General features: G+C 45.9%; 2 protein-coding genes across 3 annotated transcripts in view; one reads left to right on the top strand and one right to left on the bottom strand.

The window, feature by feature from the left end:
- Positions 1-18,060, top strand: part of LOC109903411 (ribosome biogenesis protein bop1) — a 111,063-nt gene that overhangs the window by 47,912 nt on the left and 45,091 nt on the right. The window lies entirely within an intron of this gene.
- scxa (scleraxis bHLH transcription factor a) lies at positions 11,513-17,860 on the bottom strand. Its single transcript, XM_020500097.2, has 2 exons — positions 16,760-17,860; positions 11,513-11,681 (listed from the first exon to the last, which is right to left on the bottom strand). The coding sequence occupies exons 1-2, from the start codon at positions 17,351-17,353 to the stop codon at positions 11,643-11,645; spliced, it is 633 nt and encodes a 210-aa protein (XP_020355686.1). The 5' UTR covers positions 17,354-17,860; the 3' UTR covers positions 11,513-11,642.

The following is an 18,060-nucleotide window of genomic DNA, read 5'->3' as shown; positions in this document are numbered from 1 at the left end:
GTTGCCTCATCACTTTATCCCTACCTACAGTTGAAGTCAGAAGTTTACATACACCTTAGCCAACTGCATTTAAACTCAGTTTTTCACAATTCCAGACATTTAATCCTCGTAAAAATTCCCTGTCTTACATCTGTTTGGATCAACACTTTATTTTAAGAATGTGAAATGTCAGAATAATATTATTTTTTTCATCGCATTCCCATTTGGGTCAGAAGTTTACATGCACTCAATTAGTATTTGGTAGCATTGCCTTTTATATTGTTTAACTTGGGTTATCCTTACTCATTGTATTTAGTCCTTGTGTTTTACTTTTTAAAATGTTTTCTCTAGCTTTCTCTCTGCATTGTTGGGAAGTAAGTAAGTATTTCACTCTAAGTTTACACCTGTTTACAAACCATATGACAAATAAAATTAGATTTGATTTAGGGTGTGTGTTTGTGTGTGCTAGGGATCAAGATTTTGGAGGGGAAATGCTCAATTGGGAGATTGGCAATCAGAACAGTGTTGTCAAGGCTGCCAAAGCTCTTAACAGGCTGGAAGAGTGAGCATGTGTGCCCCCAGTCTTGTGGCTGTGCTCACAGCATAGCCTCCCGGTTGGCTGTTCTTGTGAGGCTCGTCCCAGGAGGAGAAGCTGGAATGTAGGACGATGCGCTCACCCATGATTTTTTACGGGCCACAGACAACCCTAATATGTCTGGGTGCTGCTCCAGCAGAGACTTGGACAGCTCTCTTGAAGCAGGCATACATGATGTAGCCCCCCACCCCTGAACTCCTCTTCCCAGATCCTGTCTACATAGTCTGGGTACCCCTGCCAAGCCCCTACGATGCAAACACAACTTTAGGTCCTGATCCAGCGTGGTGGGGCCTCTCTTGTGGTGCTAGTAGTAGACAGATGAAACCACTATGTTTTTTGTGTCTCTGAGTAAAGCTGTATTTTTTTGTGAGACTACAGCACAAGGGTAGATTACATCAGAAAGTTAAGTTAGGAGTCGGTGAAAAGTGTCAACCCTACAGTAAAACATCCTTGTTCATTTGTCTGCTGTAGGCACATGAAACTTGGTAGGCTTACGCATTTGATGCACTCAGCACTTTGACATGGCGTAATATCCATTTTAGTGTGTGCATTACTGACCAAAAGTTTTGTTGGACATCGTTGACTTGATGGAGATTTTGTCTTTATAAGTCTAACTGTACGGGTCATGTTGAGGACCATATCTGGCAATCACATTGAGCAGTTCAGTGGTTGGCGAACTCCAGAGCAGATAGCAATGACCCATTGAAGTGAGGGGTGGGCTCAGGACAGGGGAGAGGGAGATGCATACTTGGCAGCCATTTTAAACTCTCCACCTGACAACCTTGGATGACCCTGGGATGCTGTGCTGCTTGACTTACCAGCAGGTCCAGAGGAACAGAACACAGTTCAGCCCGTCTTTTGAGTGCACCCTTGGGTGTAGAACCAACATGCATGCCAAGACGAGAGTTTCCAGAGTGAATTCATATCAACACGCACACCACACCACCACATTGCCTCTCTTGAGCTGTGCTGGGAATCTAATAAAACACACTACTCCATCATCATCATGGATGAAAATGACTTCCTCACTCGCACACACCATTTCCTCTCAATTTTCGGTCAAATCAAGCCTTTTTTTCACGACCTCAAGATCCCAGTTCCTTCAATAGATTGCCTATATCTAACATCTAGGATATGTTAGGGTTACGTTCCTCTGACTTCCCCGGCATCTGCTGTGAGACGGCCTACCTTTTTTTTTCTCCAACCATCCTAAATCCCTCCTGTTATTCCAGCCTAATCAATGACGGACGTTTCAGACGTGGACTGGCTTTAATTGTGTGATCCTATCTGCTTCATGAAGGCTGTTCCTCTGTCAGAACTCTGTTGCTCGGGAGCAAGCACCCTATAGGAGGTGGCTTATTTTCATTTCATTACCAACCATAACAAACAGGCTCTCGACGATGTGACCTGTTGGGTGTCCCGTCTTAACCATGTGCTAAGAGACCAGACTCATATCCCCCCTCCTCCTCATCTTCCTCCCAACTCATTCTTCCTCATCCCACCTCCTCATCATCCTCCTCCTACCTCCTTCCTCCTGCTCTTGGAAATCTGATGAAACCAGATTTTGAAAAGTGGGGTTGAAATGGAGCCACTCATGTCTGGAAGTTGTTTTTTCCCCGTAAAATGTTGGTAATCCCAAAGTTTAATTTTGTGATTGGGATGTTTCCAGGTGGTGGTTTCTAATGCCTTCCAGATGGTATCCACGCCGACCTCAGTCGAAGTCGCGATGGCAGGAAAAACCTTTTTTTAAAGCTGGGATTTTCACAGTTGGGCAGGACTGGGATTGGCGGCTCTCTGACTGAATGAGGGAGACCAGACCACAGTGTCCTCCTCTGTTTCTATTAGCACCTCTGACAGCAGACACAGAGAGAGAGAGGATGGTTCTATTACCAATGTTGAATCCTGGCCCAGCTAGAAAGGACAGGACACTGTGTGATCTGGACCCAGTGTCCCTTTTGGCTGAGGAGGTCAAACTTTCCTTTGTCTCCCTCTCTCTGTCACTCTTGTCTGTCTCCATCTCTCCTCCCTCTGTCTTTATCAGTCCCTTGCTGTTTTCTTTCCTCCCTCCCCTGTCTTCAGTGTTCAGCCACGATGCACTGATTGAGCCAGAGTCTCGTCGGGAACAGCGTGTTACCCGAAGCAGTCAAAAGTAATGTTTTCAGGTTCCTCCTGAGTGTAGTAGCTTTGGTAAAATGTAACAAAAACCTGCCTGTGTGGATTAGGGAAAAGAGAGCTGGATATCAACTCTGATTTCAGGAGAGGCCCAGAGGCATGTTTAGCTATCGGTGCGTTTGCTGGCTGTTCCCTAGCTAAACTGAGGGCATGGGCAATGGCCTCCAGCCTCCCAGGTCCTCCTTCTCTGTTATTGAGTTTAAAGCAATCACCAAGGGAGTTCCATTGTTTCCTCTGGTCATGTAGCTGCGTTCCAGCCATGAAATCGAATCAATTAAGGGAACGTGGACCAGGGGGTCTATTTCAACACAACCCTAAACCAGAAAGCAACCTTAGGAGTAAGCCTGAACTCACCCCCTCTCCCAGTGCATGGAAAAGGTCTATATCGAATTTATTTTCACTCACTGGCCAGTTTATTAGGTACACCACCCCGTTCATAAAGAGGGGTTGCTCCTACAGACCGCGAGTCATGTGGCCGTGGCTTGCTATATAAAGCAGGCAAACAGGCATCGAGGCTTTCGGTTATTGTTCGATTGAATGTTAGAATGGGCAAAACATGTGACTTTGAGTGTGGTATGATCGTCAGTGCCAGGCACACAGGTTTACCAAGAATGGTGCAACAAATAAAAACACATCCAGTCCGCGGCAGTCCTTTGGGCCAGAACGGCTCGTTAATGAGAGAGGTTAACAGAGAATGGTGTGAACTAACAGGTTATGAACATTTGAACATCTTGGCCATGTTCTGTTATAATCTCCACCCGGCACAGCCAGAAGAGGACTGGCCATCCCTCATAGCCTGGTTTCTCTCTAGGTTTCTTCCTAGGTTTTGGCCTTTCTAGGGAGTTTTTCCTAGCCACCATGCTTCTACACCTGCATTGCATGCTGTTTGGGGTTTTAGGCTGGGTTTCTGTACAACACTTTGAGATATCAGCTGATGTAAGAATGGCTATATAAATAAATTTGATTTAGATTTGATTTGATTTTAGGAGAGTCTCCCATTCTTCTCCACAAATCCTCTCAAGCTCTGTCAGGTTGGATGGAGAGTGTCGCTGCACAGATATTTTCAGGTCTCTCCAGAGATGTTAGATCGGGTTCAAGTCTGGGATCTGGCTCGGCCACTCAAGGACATTCAGAGACTTGTCCCGAAACCACTCGTGTTGTGTTGGCTGTGTGTTTAGGGTCATTGTCCTGTTGAAAGGTGAACCTTCACCCCATTCTGGGGAGCTGAGCGCTCTGGAGCATGTTTTCATTAAGGATCTCTGTACTTTTCTCTGTTCATTTTTCTCTCGATCCTGACTAGTCTCCCAGTCCCTGCCGCTGAAAAAAATCCCCACAGCATGATGCTGCCACAACCATGCTTCACCGTAGGGATGGTGCTAGGTTTCCTCTAGACGTGACGCTTGGCATTCAGGCCAAAGAATTCAATCTTGGTTTCATCAGACCAGAGAATCTTGTTTCTCATGGTCTGAGAGTCTTTAGGTGCCTTTTGGCAAACTCAAAGCAGGCTGTCATGTGCCTTTCACTGAGGAGTGCCTTCTGTCTGGCTACTCTACCATAAAGGCCTGATTGGTGGGATGCTGCAGAGATGGTTGTCCTTCTGTAAGATTCTCCCATCTCCACAGAGGAACTCAAGCTCTATCAGCGTGACCATCAGGTTTTTGGTCACCTCCCTGACCAAAGCCATTCTCCCTCGAGGCACTGAATATGTGTTTATTGATGAGGATAAAAAAATGTATACATACAAAAATATAAAGGCAACAATTTGCTAAGATTGCACTGAGTTACAGTTCATATAAGGAAATCAGTCAATTGAAATGCATTCATTTGGCCCTAATCTATTGATTTCACATGACTGAGAATACAGATCGGCATCTGTTGGTCACAGTTACTTAAAAAACAAAGAGGCGTTGATCAGAACCCGTCAGTATCTGGTGGGCCATTTTTAGCTGCCAGGAATTCAGCACAGGTCCTTGCGACATGGGGCTGTGCATTATCATGCTGAAACATGAGGTGATGGTGGTGGATGAATGGCACGACAATGGACCTCAGGATCTCGTCACAGTATCTCTGCATTCAAACTGCCATAGATAAAATGCAATTGTGTTTGTTTTCCGTAGCTTATGCCTGCCCATACTATAACCTCACCGCCACCATGAGGCACTCTGTTCACAACGTTGACAACCGCTCACCCACACAATGCCATACACGGTGTCTGCCATCTGCCCGTTACAGTTGAAACCAGGATCCATTACTTCTCCAGCGTGTGCCAGTAGCCATCGAAGGTGAGCGTTTGCCCACTGAAGCCTTTTACGACGCTGAACTGCAGTCAGGTCAAGACCCTGGTGAGGACGAAGAGCACACAGATGAGCTTCCCTGAGATGGTTTCTGACAGTTTGTGTAGAAATGTGTTTGTTGTGCAAACACACAGTTTCATCAGCTGTCTGGGTGGCTGGTCTCAGACGATCCCGCAGGGGAAGAAGCCTGTGAAGGTCCTGGGCTGGTGTGGTTCCAAGTGGTCCGCGGTTTTGAGTTCGGTTGGACATACTGCCAACTTCTCTAAAACTATGTTGAAGGTGGCTTATGATAGAGAAATTAACATTAAATTATCTGGCAACAGCTTTGGTGGACATTCCTGCATTCAGCATGCCAACTGCACGGTCCCTCAACTTAAGGCATCTGTGGCATTGTGTTGTGTGATACAACTGCACATTTTAGAGTGGCCTTTTATTGTCCCCAGCACAAGGTGCACCTGTGTAATGATCATGCTGTTTAATCAGCTTCTTGACATGTGTGTCTTTTCAGGAGACCAGCGCCAATAACTTGGGTGTGAGTGCTGCCTTTTTAAAATGGGGATAGCAGAGATCCCATACATGTGAGACTGGAGAACATGTTTCATGTATGGAGAGGATGTTTCAACTCTGTGGTCTCGTCATGTTGTGGTTAAATAGGTGGCCCCATGCCCTGTACGGTCTTCCTCTAGTCTACAGTATTTAACTCTGTTTCTCTCCCCCACCCCTGTTCATTCAATTCATTTGACTCCAACCTCCCTTCCCAAGTATGAAGTATTTTAATATTTTTACAAGCAGTAAATCCATGTTACTTCAAGAGTTATGATCATACACCGCAAGCCAGGTACATCAGCATCAGTCGGAGAATGGGGCCTTGCTTTCGACGGCTGGAATGAAATAACCATTGCCAGCCCTCAGCGGCCACTAAAACTTCCTTATGGAACTCAATGTAGCCATCAAGAATAGTGGAGATGGTGGAATTGCCATTGGTTGGTTGCGCCTTAAACCAAAGACATCATCAACCCTACTTTTCCAATATATGCGTCTGATTTTAACTCAAAATGACTGCTTATTCGCTCACAATAGATGATTGTGTTTTTCCTCTCTTTATTAGAGGAACAACCAGACCTGACGTTTGAATAGGGTATAGGGTCTTTTGTTTCGCTTTTTCCCCTTAGCCATTTGGATGACATTAACGTTGAAGAGGGATGATTAATATATTTTGTGGTTCGATAGACATGGGCTTGGTTTTTATGAAATCTATCTGCCGCTGCACTATAAAAAACTATGGTTTTGTTCTACAATCCATTCTTAAAGATTTATTCAATTAAATCTAATTGAACGTGGGTGGTGTTCTGTTACCGGCATTAGATGTAAGCCGATTCATAAAGATTCCATAAGGAGCCATAAGGCCCCTCTCCTGCCCACTTATTCTGCCTCTCCCATATACTGTTGCCTTCCAGATGAATGTCATGATTCTCAACGTATTTCTCAAGATATGAAACCTACTGTTCCCAAGTAGTCATTTTTCATTCTAACCATTTTAGGATTTCTACCTGGGGAAAGAGACCTAGAGTAGGAGAGATTTCCACTTGTGACCACAATTTTTTTTTACACAAATATTGTCATCCTCTCTGTAGTCCTTCTTGGAAACAGTCCAGAGTCTAGACCTTCCCCCGGCCACCTGGTCTCCATTTTACCCTCCCACAAAAGTTCAGTTCCATACTGGCTGGGTATGTGTTAAGTCCATCCACGTATTCAGTGTGGTCATCTGTATGCAGCCCGGACCTCCGGTCGGTGCTGACATGTATGACACGGACCCTGAAACACTGTCTTGATTGATGGAGTCACCGTAGCAGGTTACCTAGAAGATGCATTGTGTCTCCTCAAACAGTCTGATATTGATCAGTGTGCTGTGCTGCTCTGGGCCCCGGGCCAATAAAAGGGCCGTGAGAGGACTCAGAGGACCAGGTATACCATTTTGCATTGGCCCAGGATAAACTACTTACCAAACTGTTCCAATCCTAGGGACACAAAGGTTTGCATTCAGGCTCTGCAGCACTGCTGAAATCAATATGGTGATAATTTACTACCTATCTGTCAATTTTATGTGTAATCTTGGCCTGTCACTGTGCTGTCAGCAGGAAATCTCTTTTTAATAGTCTATTTAAGGAGAAGCAGGGTTGTGTTTTTCTAAGTCGGTGGGGGAATGTTGATCCAGAGCTGCTTGTCTGGGTGGGGGGTGATCTTAAGAAGTGGCTGGGCGAATCGCGTGCTGCTCCGACAGAGCAAACAGGACCCCCGGCCGCAGCATGCCGGACCCTTGCAGGTGCATGGAGGTGGGGGGTGTTTTTAAGAGAGGAGGGAAGAATGTTGCGGGGGGGGGGGGGGAGTGTGGGGCTGCCAAAGCAGCCACCTGTCGTTCCGTAGTTTTTAGGACTTCCTTCTCATCCGGTATTCAGCACGGCTCCCAGTTGGCCCAGTGTGTGTCCTGTTGCCAGAAGGCCTGATTGAAACCAACTGCCAACGGGGGCTGCCATGTGTTTCGGTTGGAAGGAGGGGTTTGGAGATGGCGGTGGGACTGCAAGGCGAAACTCTGGGGAGGGAAGTAGGGGACAGGGGTGTTAGTGAGCAGGGGTGGTGGTGAGTGTTGACGGGGATGGGGGGCAACCAGAATGCTTGAAGCTCTCACATTCGGCACAGCTAAGAGATGAGATGTCTAGACTGTTTGATTTCTCCTTCACACCAGCCCGGGCCCGGGTTCCCCCATTCTCTTTCCCCTGTCAGAGCTTCAGAGTTTCTACGGAGACTGGGGTTATAAAAATCATTTTACGGCTCTGGGTCTACTAGGAAGAAAATGAGGAAGAGAGGAGTGTGGCAGAAGATCTGTCCTCACCTAGACTCCCTTCTCTCTTTATCCTCTCTACCTCTTTCCTCAATCTATCTACTCTGGCAATGCCTGAAAATATGCGTTTTCCCATTAAAACCTATGAATCTTTCTGTGGCTTGTAGAAGGTTTTTGCGGTGGCCGTGGGGAAAGAAAATTAACGGAATTGACATCACTGGTATGTTGGCGTTTACAGTTAGTTGCGAAATCTGCTGCGTTCTCTAAGGCACAAGCAAGGGATTTCCTCGCTCTCTTTACCCGATGGCTTTCTCTTTTGTCATAATACCTGTGGGCTGTAGTGGTGGGGAGGGGAAGGAAAGCTTCAGGGCATCATTTGATATTTAATTTTCAATAAATAAAGATTTTCTCTGAATGATGTACCGGATGCTTTTGCCCAGGTGGAAAACCCATTTTGGAAAAACCTGGACGTGCTCAGTCGGAATGCAAAGTTTCCACAGGCTGTACTCACTCCCAAGGTTAAACCGCATGTACGAGGATCCTTCAGAATATTTATTTATCAAGTTAGCGTGGCGTGTGGACCTCGCTGCACCGTGTCTCGACAGCTGTGGCGAGCTGACGTTACACTCCGCCTCACTGAATGAGGGCCTGACTTCGTCGCGACCTCTCAGAAATTGTGGATTTGCTATTTTGCGAAATAACAAACAATTTATTATTAGCCCTGGTTCCTACAGTACTACCATACAACATAAGACATTAGAAATTTAAAAAGTGTGAAGAGGAAGTTCGTGAACCCCTGGTTTCCGGGTCTCCAGATGCATTGTAAGCTCCGTCAGACGAGTTCCTCTTCTATGGGTCTTCTGCGTTGCAATGATATGGTTTCTGCATCCCACAGCCACCATCCATCCCCCGGTGGTTAGCCCCAGTCTTGTGTAGGGTGATCTACCCTCCCCTGTCCCCCCCCACAGTCATCCTCTCATTGGGCTTGACTGGAGTGGAGCACTTCTACAGACCAGACATGAGTCTCCATTGACTGGCTGGCGTCTGCTCACCGTTAACCATTCCATATGCCTGAATGGGACCCATAGGGACTGAAGAGACAGACCGACCAACATCACCATTTCAAACACTATAGGTAGTTTACCCTGATTCACTGTCCCCACAGCCATACTGAGATGGTACTTTCTGGTGTTAATCTGTACGGTGGGTTTCACATCACTTGTTGTGTGGTGGTCGAGACCGCAAAGCAAGACATTACCTCTGTACTCTCGCTCTTTGCAAGACACAGAGGAACAGACAGTATTTTTACTTGGAATTGTAATAGGTAAAAAACATGTTCGTTTAACCTTGAAATAGTCAAATTCTGCTGCCCATCCATTTGCATTCACGTCCCAGTGTTGATCTCACAATCTGGGTTGGAGTGAATTCCAGATTTCCCTATACTAAGGAACATTGGCATCCTCTTAATTCAAATTTCAGCATTTTACGCAAATCCCGTATTCTTCTTGAAAGAGAAGTTTTTCTATGACCAAGTCACTGATCTGACAATTTGTTCCTTATCAACAGAACACTTGAGTTCATGGTTATAGTGTACAGTTTAAACATTACATGGCAAATATTTTAGTTTCCATTAGAAATAGAGGTTAGTGGGTTTGTCCACGTTGTCGTGAATGAAAGGAAAAAGAGCAGCTAGCCTCGCTCCCAGCGGTTGTGAACATTTCCACATTTGGTTTCCACCGCTGCCTGTGACAGGACTGATGGGTAAGTGTGATAGCAAGGGCCAACCACGAGACCGGGCCCCAGCAGGAGGCAGCCCTGGTGGGGGGAAAGAGAGGAGGGAGAAGGGGGTGGCCTGGAGGTCAGGGAGTAGTGGACACACAGTTCTCTCTGGCTGAGAGAGGAACAGTGTTTGGGTTAGCTAAAATGCAAATGTCTATTTGACAAGCTGTATCCCACCTAGACATGACCAGGGACAGGGGGGGGATTCCAGAGGTGTGCAGGATTCCTTTTCCTACCAGACAGGTTGGTCGGGTCTGGGGGACAGTGTTGGGGCTGCGGGGACAGTGTGGTGGCTGGGAAGAGAATGGTCTGGGAAGAGAATGGTCTGGGCCGGGGGACCGCGTGGGGGCTGGGTGGAGAATGGTCTGGGCCGGGGGACAGCGTGGGGGCTGGGTGGAGAATGGTCTGGGCCGGGGGACAGCGTGGGGGCTGGGTGGAGAATGGTCTGGGCCGGGGGACAGCGTGGGGGCTGGGGGTAGAATGGTCTGGGCTCAGTGACAGGCTGCGGCAGGCAGCCAGGAGCCCTGTACCTGCAGATCAAAACATCCCCAGCGGAGCCTCGCAGCTGCTCCTTAAAAGGTCCCGACCGACGAGGGCCTGCCATACACCCAAACTCAGCCTCGACCAACGCTGCCCAAACTCATCCCTGGAACCCTCCCTCTCAGTGTGTTCGTAGTAAGCGACTGTCTCTACAGAATGTCTCAGCTGTACTCTTCAAAGCACTGAAGAGAATACTGCATATATCATCTGGCTGATTCTGAAAAAAAACCAAGTTTTGTCATTTGAGTTGTTGAGGCCTTTACTGGCCACCTTTTTTTTGTTGGTCACAGTTGACTGAGTTCAATAGTTGCAATATGAGATTTCTTGTGAATATGGAAGAAACTAGATGCTGTCTCAAATCGACAGTCCCTTTTTGAATTACATCTCTAGTAAATGAAGGGTTTGAGTGAACAGCTGTGTGTGCGAGTAATGAGGTGTGGTAAAGATGGTAATCTAGCTGGACAGCGCGAGATGATCAACTTGTGGTTTGTTCCTTATCACACCTCACTGTGTTTTTATAGCTGTTTGTACACCTGATTTGGTCATCATCAGAAACCTCGGAAATAAAACTGGAAGAAATATCATATTTATCAGCAGACTGAAAAACACATTGAAATTGAAGTACTTTCTTTTTCACTGGTAATTGCAAAATAACAATAAAATGAAATAATCTTACCTGTTTGAAATAAACTTAATGAATTCATAAGCATATTTATTTAGACATGAATTTGAACAGATTCTTACAAATATTGTACAGAACATCAAATGACATAAGACAGAATGCTGAGGATTTATCTTCAGGAGAAAGGTCTGTCGGGGTAGAAACTCCCTGACCACAAAGTTACATTTGAAGTGAAAGCTGTGTTATATATTTGGCTTGTGGAACAGTTTGCTTACTTTCCGGCAAGTAGCCTGATACAGTCAACCATGGGTTCCAGTTTTGCCTGCCCTTGTCCATTACAACCCCCCTTACCACAGCCCTTTTAGTTCCACCGTGGCTCATCTGAGTCCTTACCGACTGTCTGGGTGTCTGTCTCATGGTCATTACGTTTCATATGCAGACGTTCTCAGGTAAAGAAAAGATGAGAGCAAAGTTATTTTTGTGTGTTTCTTTTTCATCTCCCTGTTCAAGTCTTTGAGAGATCATGGAATGGAGAAGTGTTGAATGTTTTTTAGAGGGATGATTATTCTCGATCTCCTCTTTGAATCCGGGCATGCTTCCATTGTCCAAGAAGTTCCACAGTCTCTTTCGATCCAAAAATGATTACCTCGTCAGAAACTACACTTAGCATCTCAGTTCAGATTTTTTTGGGGGGGGGGGTTATAATTAAATCCAGGTTTTGATTTATGTACACCTTTAAGAATGTCACGTTTCTGGTCCACAGTTCTGGTTCATATGTTGTGCTCATCAAGTCAGTTTCTTCCCTCTGTCGTCCTCCAGATATTAACTTCTTAGAGCAGTTTTCCTGTCTCTGTCTTTGCTCTGAAAGAAAGAGGGAAAAAAAGTGAACATTTTCTAGTAGGCTATTAATAGTAAAAAAAAAGACTAAACACTTTGTGAAAATACATTTCCAAGACGGATTCTATCCCAATCTGAACTATTTTACAATGCTTCTTATTGATGAGGTAGCGTAAGTAAAGGAAAATAAAATAGTTTGTCTGACATTAACCCTTTGAGTGAGTGCGCTGCTCTCGCCTGTCAGACTAGTTCTATTCTTCTAACCCACTGGTCCAGCCTGCAGTGGAGGCTGCCTGGAGGCCTTTGTAGACTGGGGATGTGTGAAGTCTGTGTGGACTGGGGAGGTATGATGTCGACTGGTCTGGGGCTTGTGGGCTGTAGCATGGCCATGGGGGAGGCTCATGTTTTCTCCTCTCACCATACACTGAGTGGCAGAACTAGCATTAGGACACCTGGCTCACATTGTGCTCCCTACGGATTAACCCAGAGACCGGGAGACCAGGCCATGGAATGCCATCGTTTCCACGGCTATGTCTGACGTAGGCAGGCCCAGGCGCCCTGTCAAAACACTCGTCTCCAATTGATGAGGTCAGACGGTCTCTTGAAAATGGGCCAGGAACTTTTTTTATTTTCTATGGTTTATTGTTTTTGTTCAGTGCCACTTTAAAGTCCCATTCGTCGGCTCCAGGGATCACTTACACCCGACTAATAGGATTTTTGTTTAACATTTGTTTTTCATATCCTGTATAACACATTGTAAAGATGTATAGGGCTAATTCCGCAGCAGCTGAAACCAAATGTGAAGGCTTTTTTGATTGAACTCACACCTTTTTTCTTTTCTTTTTAAAGCTTCCACCACTTGCTTATACAGCATCTAATTACATGGGAAGGCTTTTGTTGTTTTTATAAACATATCACAACATATTACATTTCCACAGACACAGAAGCCGATGTGTGTTTTTATTCTCTCCTCAGGCTTCATTCTTTAGGCAAATATTTGGTTTGGTTTCGGCCGGACAGGTAACGTTGGCAGATTGGTTCAAGATTACAATGGAGGCACTTGTCAGCTTTGTGTGTGTGTGCACGCGCTGGGGTGCGTGGATTTTCAGACGTAACTTGAGCCCTAACGGACGATTCATCTGTTTGGGTTATTAAATGCAGCCCGCTTTCCTTCTGGTCATCCTAACTATTCTGAGTGTGGGTTCTTTACACCCTGTTTTGTCTGTGGACAAAAGTTGGACACAATATTACATATTCTAGAATAACTTGTTAAACAGGTGTTTGTAGGTGTGAAGTAAAAAATGTCTAGGTTTTTAATCACACGGTTAAGGCTTATATTACAGTTGGACAATAGTATTTTAGATTAAAATGAAATATTAAGTTACAAAAATATTCAACTAAGTGTTATTTTTAATTCTAGCGTGCTTCTCAGCATACTGTTAGTTCACACTGGGTCATTTCATAATGTGTTACATGTTCACACTGATAGACTCCTGTTGCAGGGAAACGCTTTAGTAACTTCTGTATGGCTGTAATGAAGGAACTCGAGATAATTACATAAAATATGAGCGATGTGGCTGCTTGGCTAGTGCACAGCTTTGGGACTGGCCTCTGAGGCTGTCTATACTCAATTAGTAATCTGTTGGGTTAACCCCAGCACCAGTACACAGAGGAAGCTCGCCAAGTTCTTTCCCTGCTCTCCTAGAAACTGCTGCTGCACACGTACTGTCCATTTGACTAGGGGTCGTCTGCTCCTGTGTGTCCTGTTATGCAATCCCCCTGCCATCCTTCATAACCCCTGTCTTCACCTGCTACAGCTATTAGGGAGAAAGAATGCTCCCTTCCTAATGGACTGTGCTGAGCAGCCCCCAACGAAAGAGGGAGCTGGGGGGGTGGAACCTCAAATGTGGTTAATTTTTGTCCTGCTCTGTCTTATGTCGTCATAATGGGGCTTTAGTTGAAGTGAACTTTTACACAGTTGATTTGCTGTCAATAGAAATGTAAAACGTTTCATGATGCTGGGTGTGTTTGTGGGGGGGGTGTATGTGCGTGCATGAGATGTCTAGCTGGACTGTTACGTAGAAAATTATTTATTCCACTCCAAGCAAGGTAGAGCTGTGCCAGATGGATACAATTTTGGACTGGAAAATGTGATAAGATCACACACTTACCAACACATACACACATCTGTAAGCAAATCATTTCTGTGTGTATCCACATAAATTGGCCTCTGACTTCAGTGGCAGGAAAAAACTTGAAAAACAATAAAGAGAATTCAGAGTGAATTGACGGTCTCTCTCTGATGATGTCAAATCTGTGATCTGACTACTGATCCAATGAGTAGTAGGCTAGAAAAGAGCACCATGGGAGCACTGATTGGTTGATTGAGTCCAACACAAGTACTAAACTGGTGATATCATAACAGTATGCTAATTGATCAATGAAGCGTTTTATCATCTTTCCTACACTTCCGAATGCTAGTGAATGTTCTAGATCGCACAACTCTCCTGTTCTTTTCAATCACCCTGTTCTCAATTTGTTCTCTGTCTGAATTGGAAACATTTTGACGTGTGTTCTACAGTACCTCAATGTGTTTCCTTTTTATTTTCCTCTTTCTTTAGCAACAATAAAGCAATGAGTCTTGGCTGAGCAATGCTTTTCACGGAGTAATGAGCGCTAAGTATGGGTAAAGAGAGCAGTGCGGTTTGGAGTGGGTCGCTTTCGCCTCTTAAAGCCTCGACTACAAAGCCGAAGCCCAATCTGTTTCGAATATCGGCCCAGCTCAGGCCTCCTATAGAAAGGCCTTTAATTCAGGAGAAAAAAACTTAAACAGCCATTATCTCATTTGCTGGTTTATTCTGCCTTGCTAAAATCAATGAAATGGACGAATAGGATTGCTTCCAGTCGGGCGAATGTCCCTTAGTCTCTTTTTATTGTTATTAATTGTATGACTCCTGCATCTCTGTTTCCTTCATGGTCTTTTAAAGAGCCCCTTTGTAGCAGTGAAAACGTCTACGAAACATTACTAATAGGCGTTTACTTGAATCCGTTTTTGATTTGAAGCGTTATTCAGATATTGTTCACGGTGAGCTTATGCTCAACTTTCAAGTGTAATAGCACATCTTTCTCTTAGATTTGTCCAGAGGTCAGGAGTTTTGACTCTCCAGACATGTTAATATATTCATGATGGCAGTGTAACACATCTACTGTGCAGCTCTGTGTTCTGCTATTGAACATCTCTAGTGATGGTGTGTGTTGTGCAGAATGAGAGTCATTATATCGTATTCATGATTTATTTAGGAAGCCAGAGATCTGAGATGCAGCGAGGCAGGTTGTGTATGTGTGTATGTGTGTGTGTGGTTGACAGTGTTATTAATTGGAGCCCTAGGAAGAGCCTTAGGTCAACACAGGATGCGTGTGTAAATCGCTCAGGATGGCTCACTGACAGATTGGGGAATAGAGCAGATGTTCCCAGAATGCTTTTGATCAGAGCACGGAGACGTAAGTAGCTGTTTTTATGTCTTGGTATTGCAGTCGTGGTACGTCTTGGTATTGGAGTCGTGGTACGTCTTGGTATTGGAGTCGTGGTACGTCTTGGTATTGGAGTCGTGGTACGTCTTGGTGTTGGAGTCGTGGTACGTCTTGGTATTGGAGTCGTGGTACGTCTTGGTATTGGAATCGTGGTACGTCTTGGTGTTTTGGAGTCGTGGTACGTCTTGGTGTTGGAGTCGTGGTACGTCTTGGTGTTGGAGTCGTGGTACATCGTGGTGTTGGCGTCGTGGTACGTCTTGGTGTTGGAGTCGTGGTACGTCTTGGTGTTGGAGTCGTGGTACGTCTTGGTATTGGAGTCGTGGTACGTCTTGGTATTGTGTTGTTTGCTCCTCTAGGAGTTAAAAGGAGTAAGTCCAGTAGGTCATTTTAGAGTTTAATCACTTAAAACGCATTCTGTTCTATATACATTGTTGACTCCAGGCTTTTTCCTTTCCTCTGTGCTTTTTTCAATTAAAGGAATTTTGGACAGTCTTCATGTTTTCTGAGGGAATAATACATATTGTGGTGGTGAAATGTAGTACCTAACCGAAAATGTCCCAGTGTCATTGTTGACTCTTAATTGTTAAGAGCATGTGGTATATTCCAAGTTTGAAAGCTGCTTTGCTCTTGTGAGGTGAAATGACAGTTTCCCCCTCTCTGTTTTGTGTTGTATTTCTCATGGCTGGAGCGTGATTTACGCTTTTATTTTTAATGCGACGTGGTGTTGGCTTTATGAGCCAGAGTCTGCCCAGGCGTATGCTGAGGAAGAGCAGAGGACAAGGAGAGAGCGAGCGAGGGATAGATGGCGCGTTTGTATTTGGTGTGACACTTCCTTGATTAGGCTAATTTCTGTTTGCCCACGATACAGTTGGTCCCTAACTTCTCAGACCAAATAGACAAGGGGACGTGCTACTGAATACAGGAAGCAAATTGAGACGTCTGAGAAAATTATCTCTGAGAGCTGGGGATTTGGGTCTTACTACTGAGAGGTTTAGTTGAAGCTGGACAACAGGGCATCCTTATCTGTCGCTGTGTCTCTGTCTGAGCACTGAGGGGCTGCTCTCTTACCCTCCAGTACAGCGGAGTGCATAGGATTCCCTTTATTCACCTCGCAAGAACAGATGATCCTAAATACATAAGGGTTTTCTTGTCTAAGGGTAGCGTAAGTTTGAAGCTTTTCAATCTTTTATTTGAAATCACTTAGGCTATAAGAATCATATAGCAAGGAGCCATCCAGCATGGTACTTCCTAAACAAATGCCTTCTAATTGGATAATGCTTTACTTTAGTGCAAGGTTTCTGCATCTCTGTCGTGGGGCCCACCCCGAGTGCACGTTTTGGTTTTTGCCATAGCACTACACAGCTGATTCCAATAATGAAAGCTTGATGATGAGTTGGTTATTGGAATCAGCTGTGTAGTGCTAGGGCAAAAACCAAAACGTGCACCCAGGGTGGGCGCCACGACCGAGTTTGGGGAACCCTGCTTTAGTGGTTGGAGTTGTGGTGTTTTGTATCCTACTTGAGGCACAATGGCATATGCATGGTGTGGACGGCTGGGACAGACTAACTCACCATTTTCCTTTGGTTGCTGAGGCAGAATGTGCAGATCTGTTTAGGCTGGGAGTTCTCTGCGTCGTGGGCCGGGGATCCATGCTGATGTAAATAGTGGGCAGAGGAGGTCGCTCCAGCATGGCATGGCTGCCCGTCCCCGCATGTCTCCCCGACCAGCAGCACGTTGCCCAGGTGGGAGATGTAGCTGGACGCCAGCCGCAGCGTCTCGATCTTAGACAGCTTCCTGTCGGCTGGCTCGGTGGGGATGAGGGTCCGCAGGGCGGTGAAGGCCGTGTTCACGCTGTTGGTGCGGTCCCGTTCCCGCGCGTTGGCTGCGTTGCGCTGCCGCGGCAGCCCAGTCGTCGGAGAGATGGAGCCGTCCTGCGAGAGCAGCATCTGAGGCGGGAGCTGACCCCCTCCCAGACGCCCTGCTCCAGCACTGCCCGGCTTCCGTTTGCGGCCCCCGACTTTGATGTCATAGCCTCTGGCGTCCAGCCTGAAGGAGCGGTCGTCCGAGCCCGAGCTTTCGCTTCCATTCTCCTCGTCCTCGGACAACATGGAAATGTCTGAGTATAGGTACCGGTTGGGCGCCGGCCGCACCATGGCGAAGGACATGGTCACTGTGCTCTGCAGTTCCAACAGTCAACTAGCTCTATCTCTACTCGGGGCTTTATTTACTGCTGTGACACCTGGACATGCATGTATAGTTCAATGATCACACAGGAAAAAAATAACCAGTGTTACCTCAGTATCTCTCTCTAAATCCTTTGACTCTGATGCCCTCCAATCCAGTATGGCGTGGTTCCTCTGTCATTAAAGTCCCATGTGGAGTTTTAACTTTCCTTTCTCTAGGTGAGAAACCAAATTGAGGAATGTCAGGTCCCACTGTGTTTCTCAGATCCTCTCAGGATACTATTTGTCTCTCTCTCGTTCTCTCTTTCTTGCTCTCTCCTCTCAGATCCACGTCTGCGTGGCTCCCGTCAGCTCGGCTCCACGTCTGTCCCTTGCACTTTCTCTCTCTCTTTTACACTCTTTCTCTCCCAGTGCTCAGATCCACATGTGGTTTCTGTCTGAGAGGTTCGGTATGGTTAGGCTTTATAGCCAGTGGGAGTGTCTGGTGCTACCCCCCCCCCCTCTCCCTTCTTCCCTTCTTTTCTCCCTCTCTCCCTCCTTCACTCCGTATGCAAATGTCCCAGCTGGCTGTGGGAGCTTGGGGAGGGAGGGAGTCCAGCGCAGTGTGGATCTACTATCTGCTACTATCTGCTTCCTTATTTAACCCGACTCGGTAAAAGCCATGGAAAGAAGCTTCCGGAAACCATTGT

The sequence above is a fragment of the Oncorhynchus kisutch genome, linkage group LG14 (genome assembly GCF_002021735.2).
Source record: "Oncorhynchus kisutch isolate 150728-3 linkage group LG14, Okis_V2, whole genome shotgun sequence".
NCBI lineage: Eukaryota > Metazoa > Chordata > Actinopteri > Salmoniformes > Salmonidae > Oncorhynchus > Oncorhynchus kisutch.
Note: the sequence above shows the minus strand (reverse complement) of the source record. Positions and strands in the feature narration are given on the sequence as shown.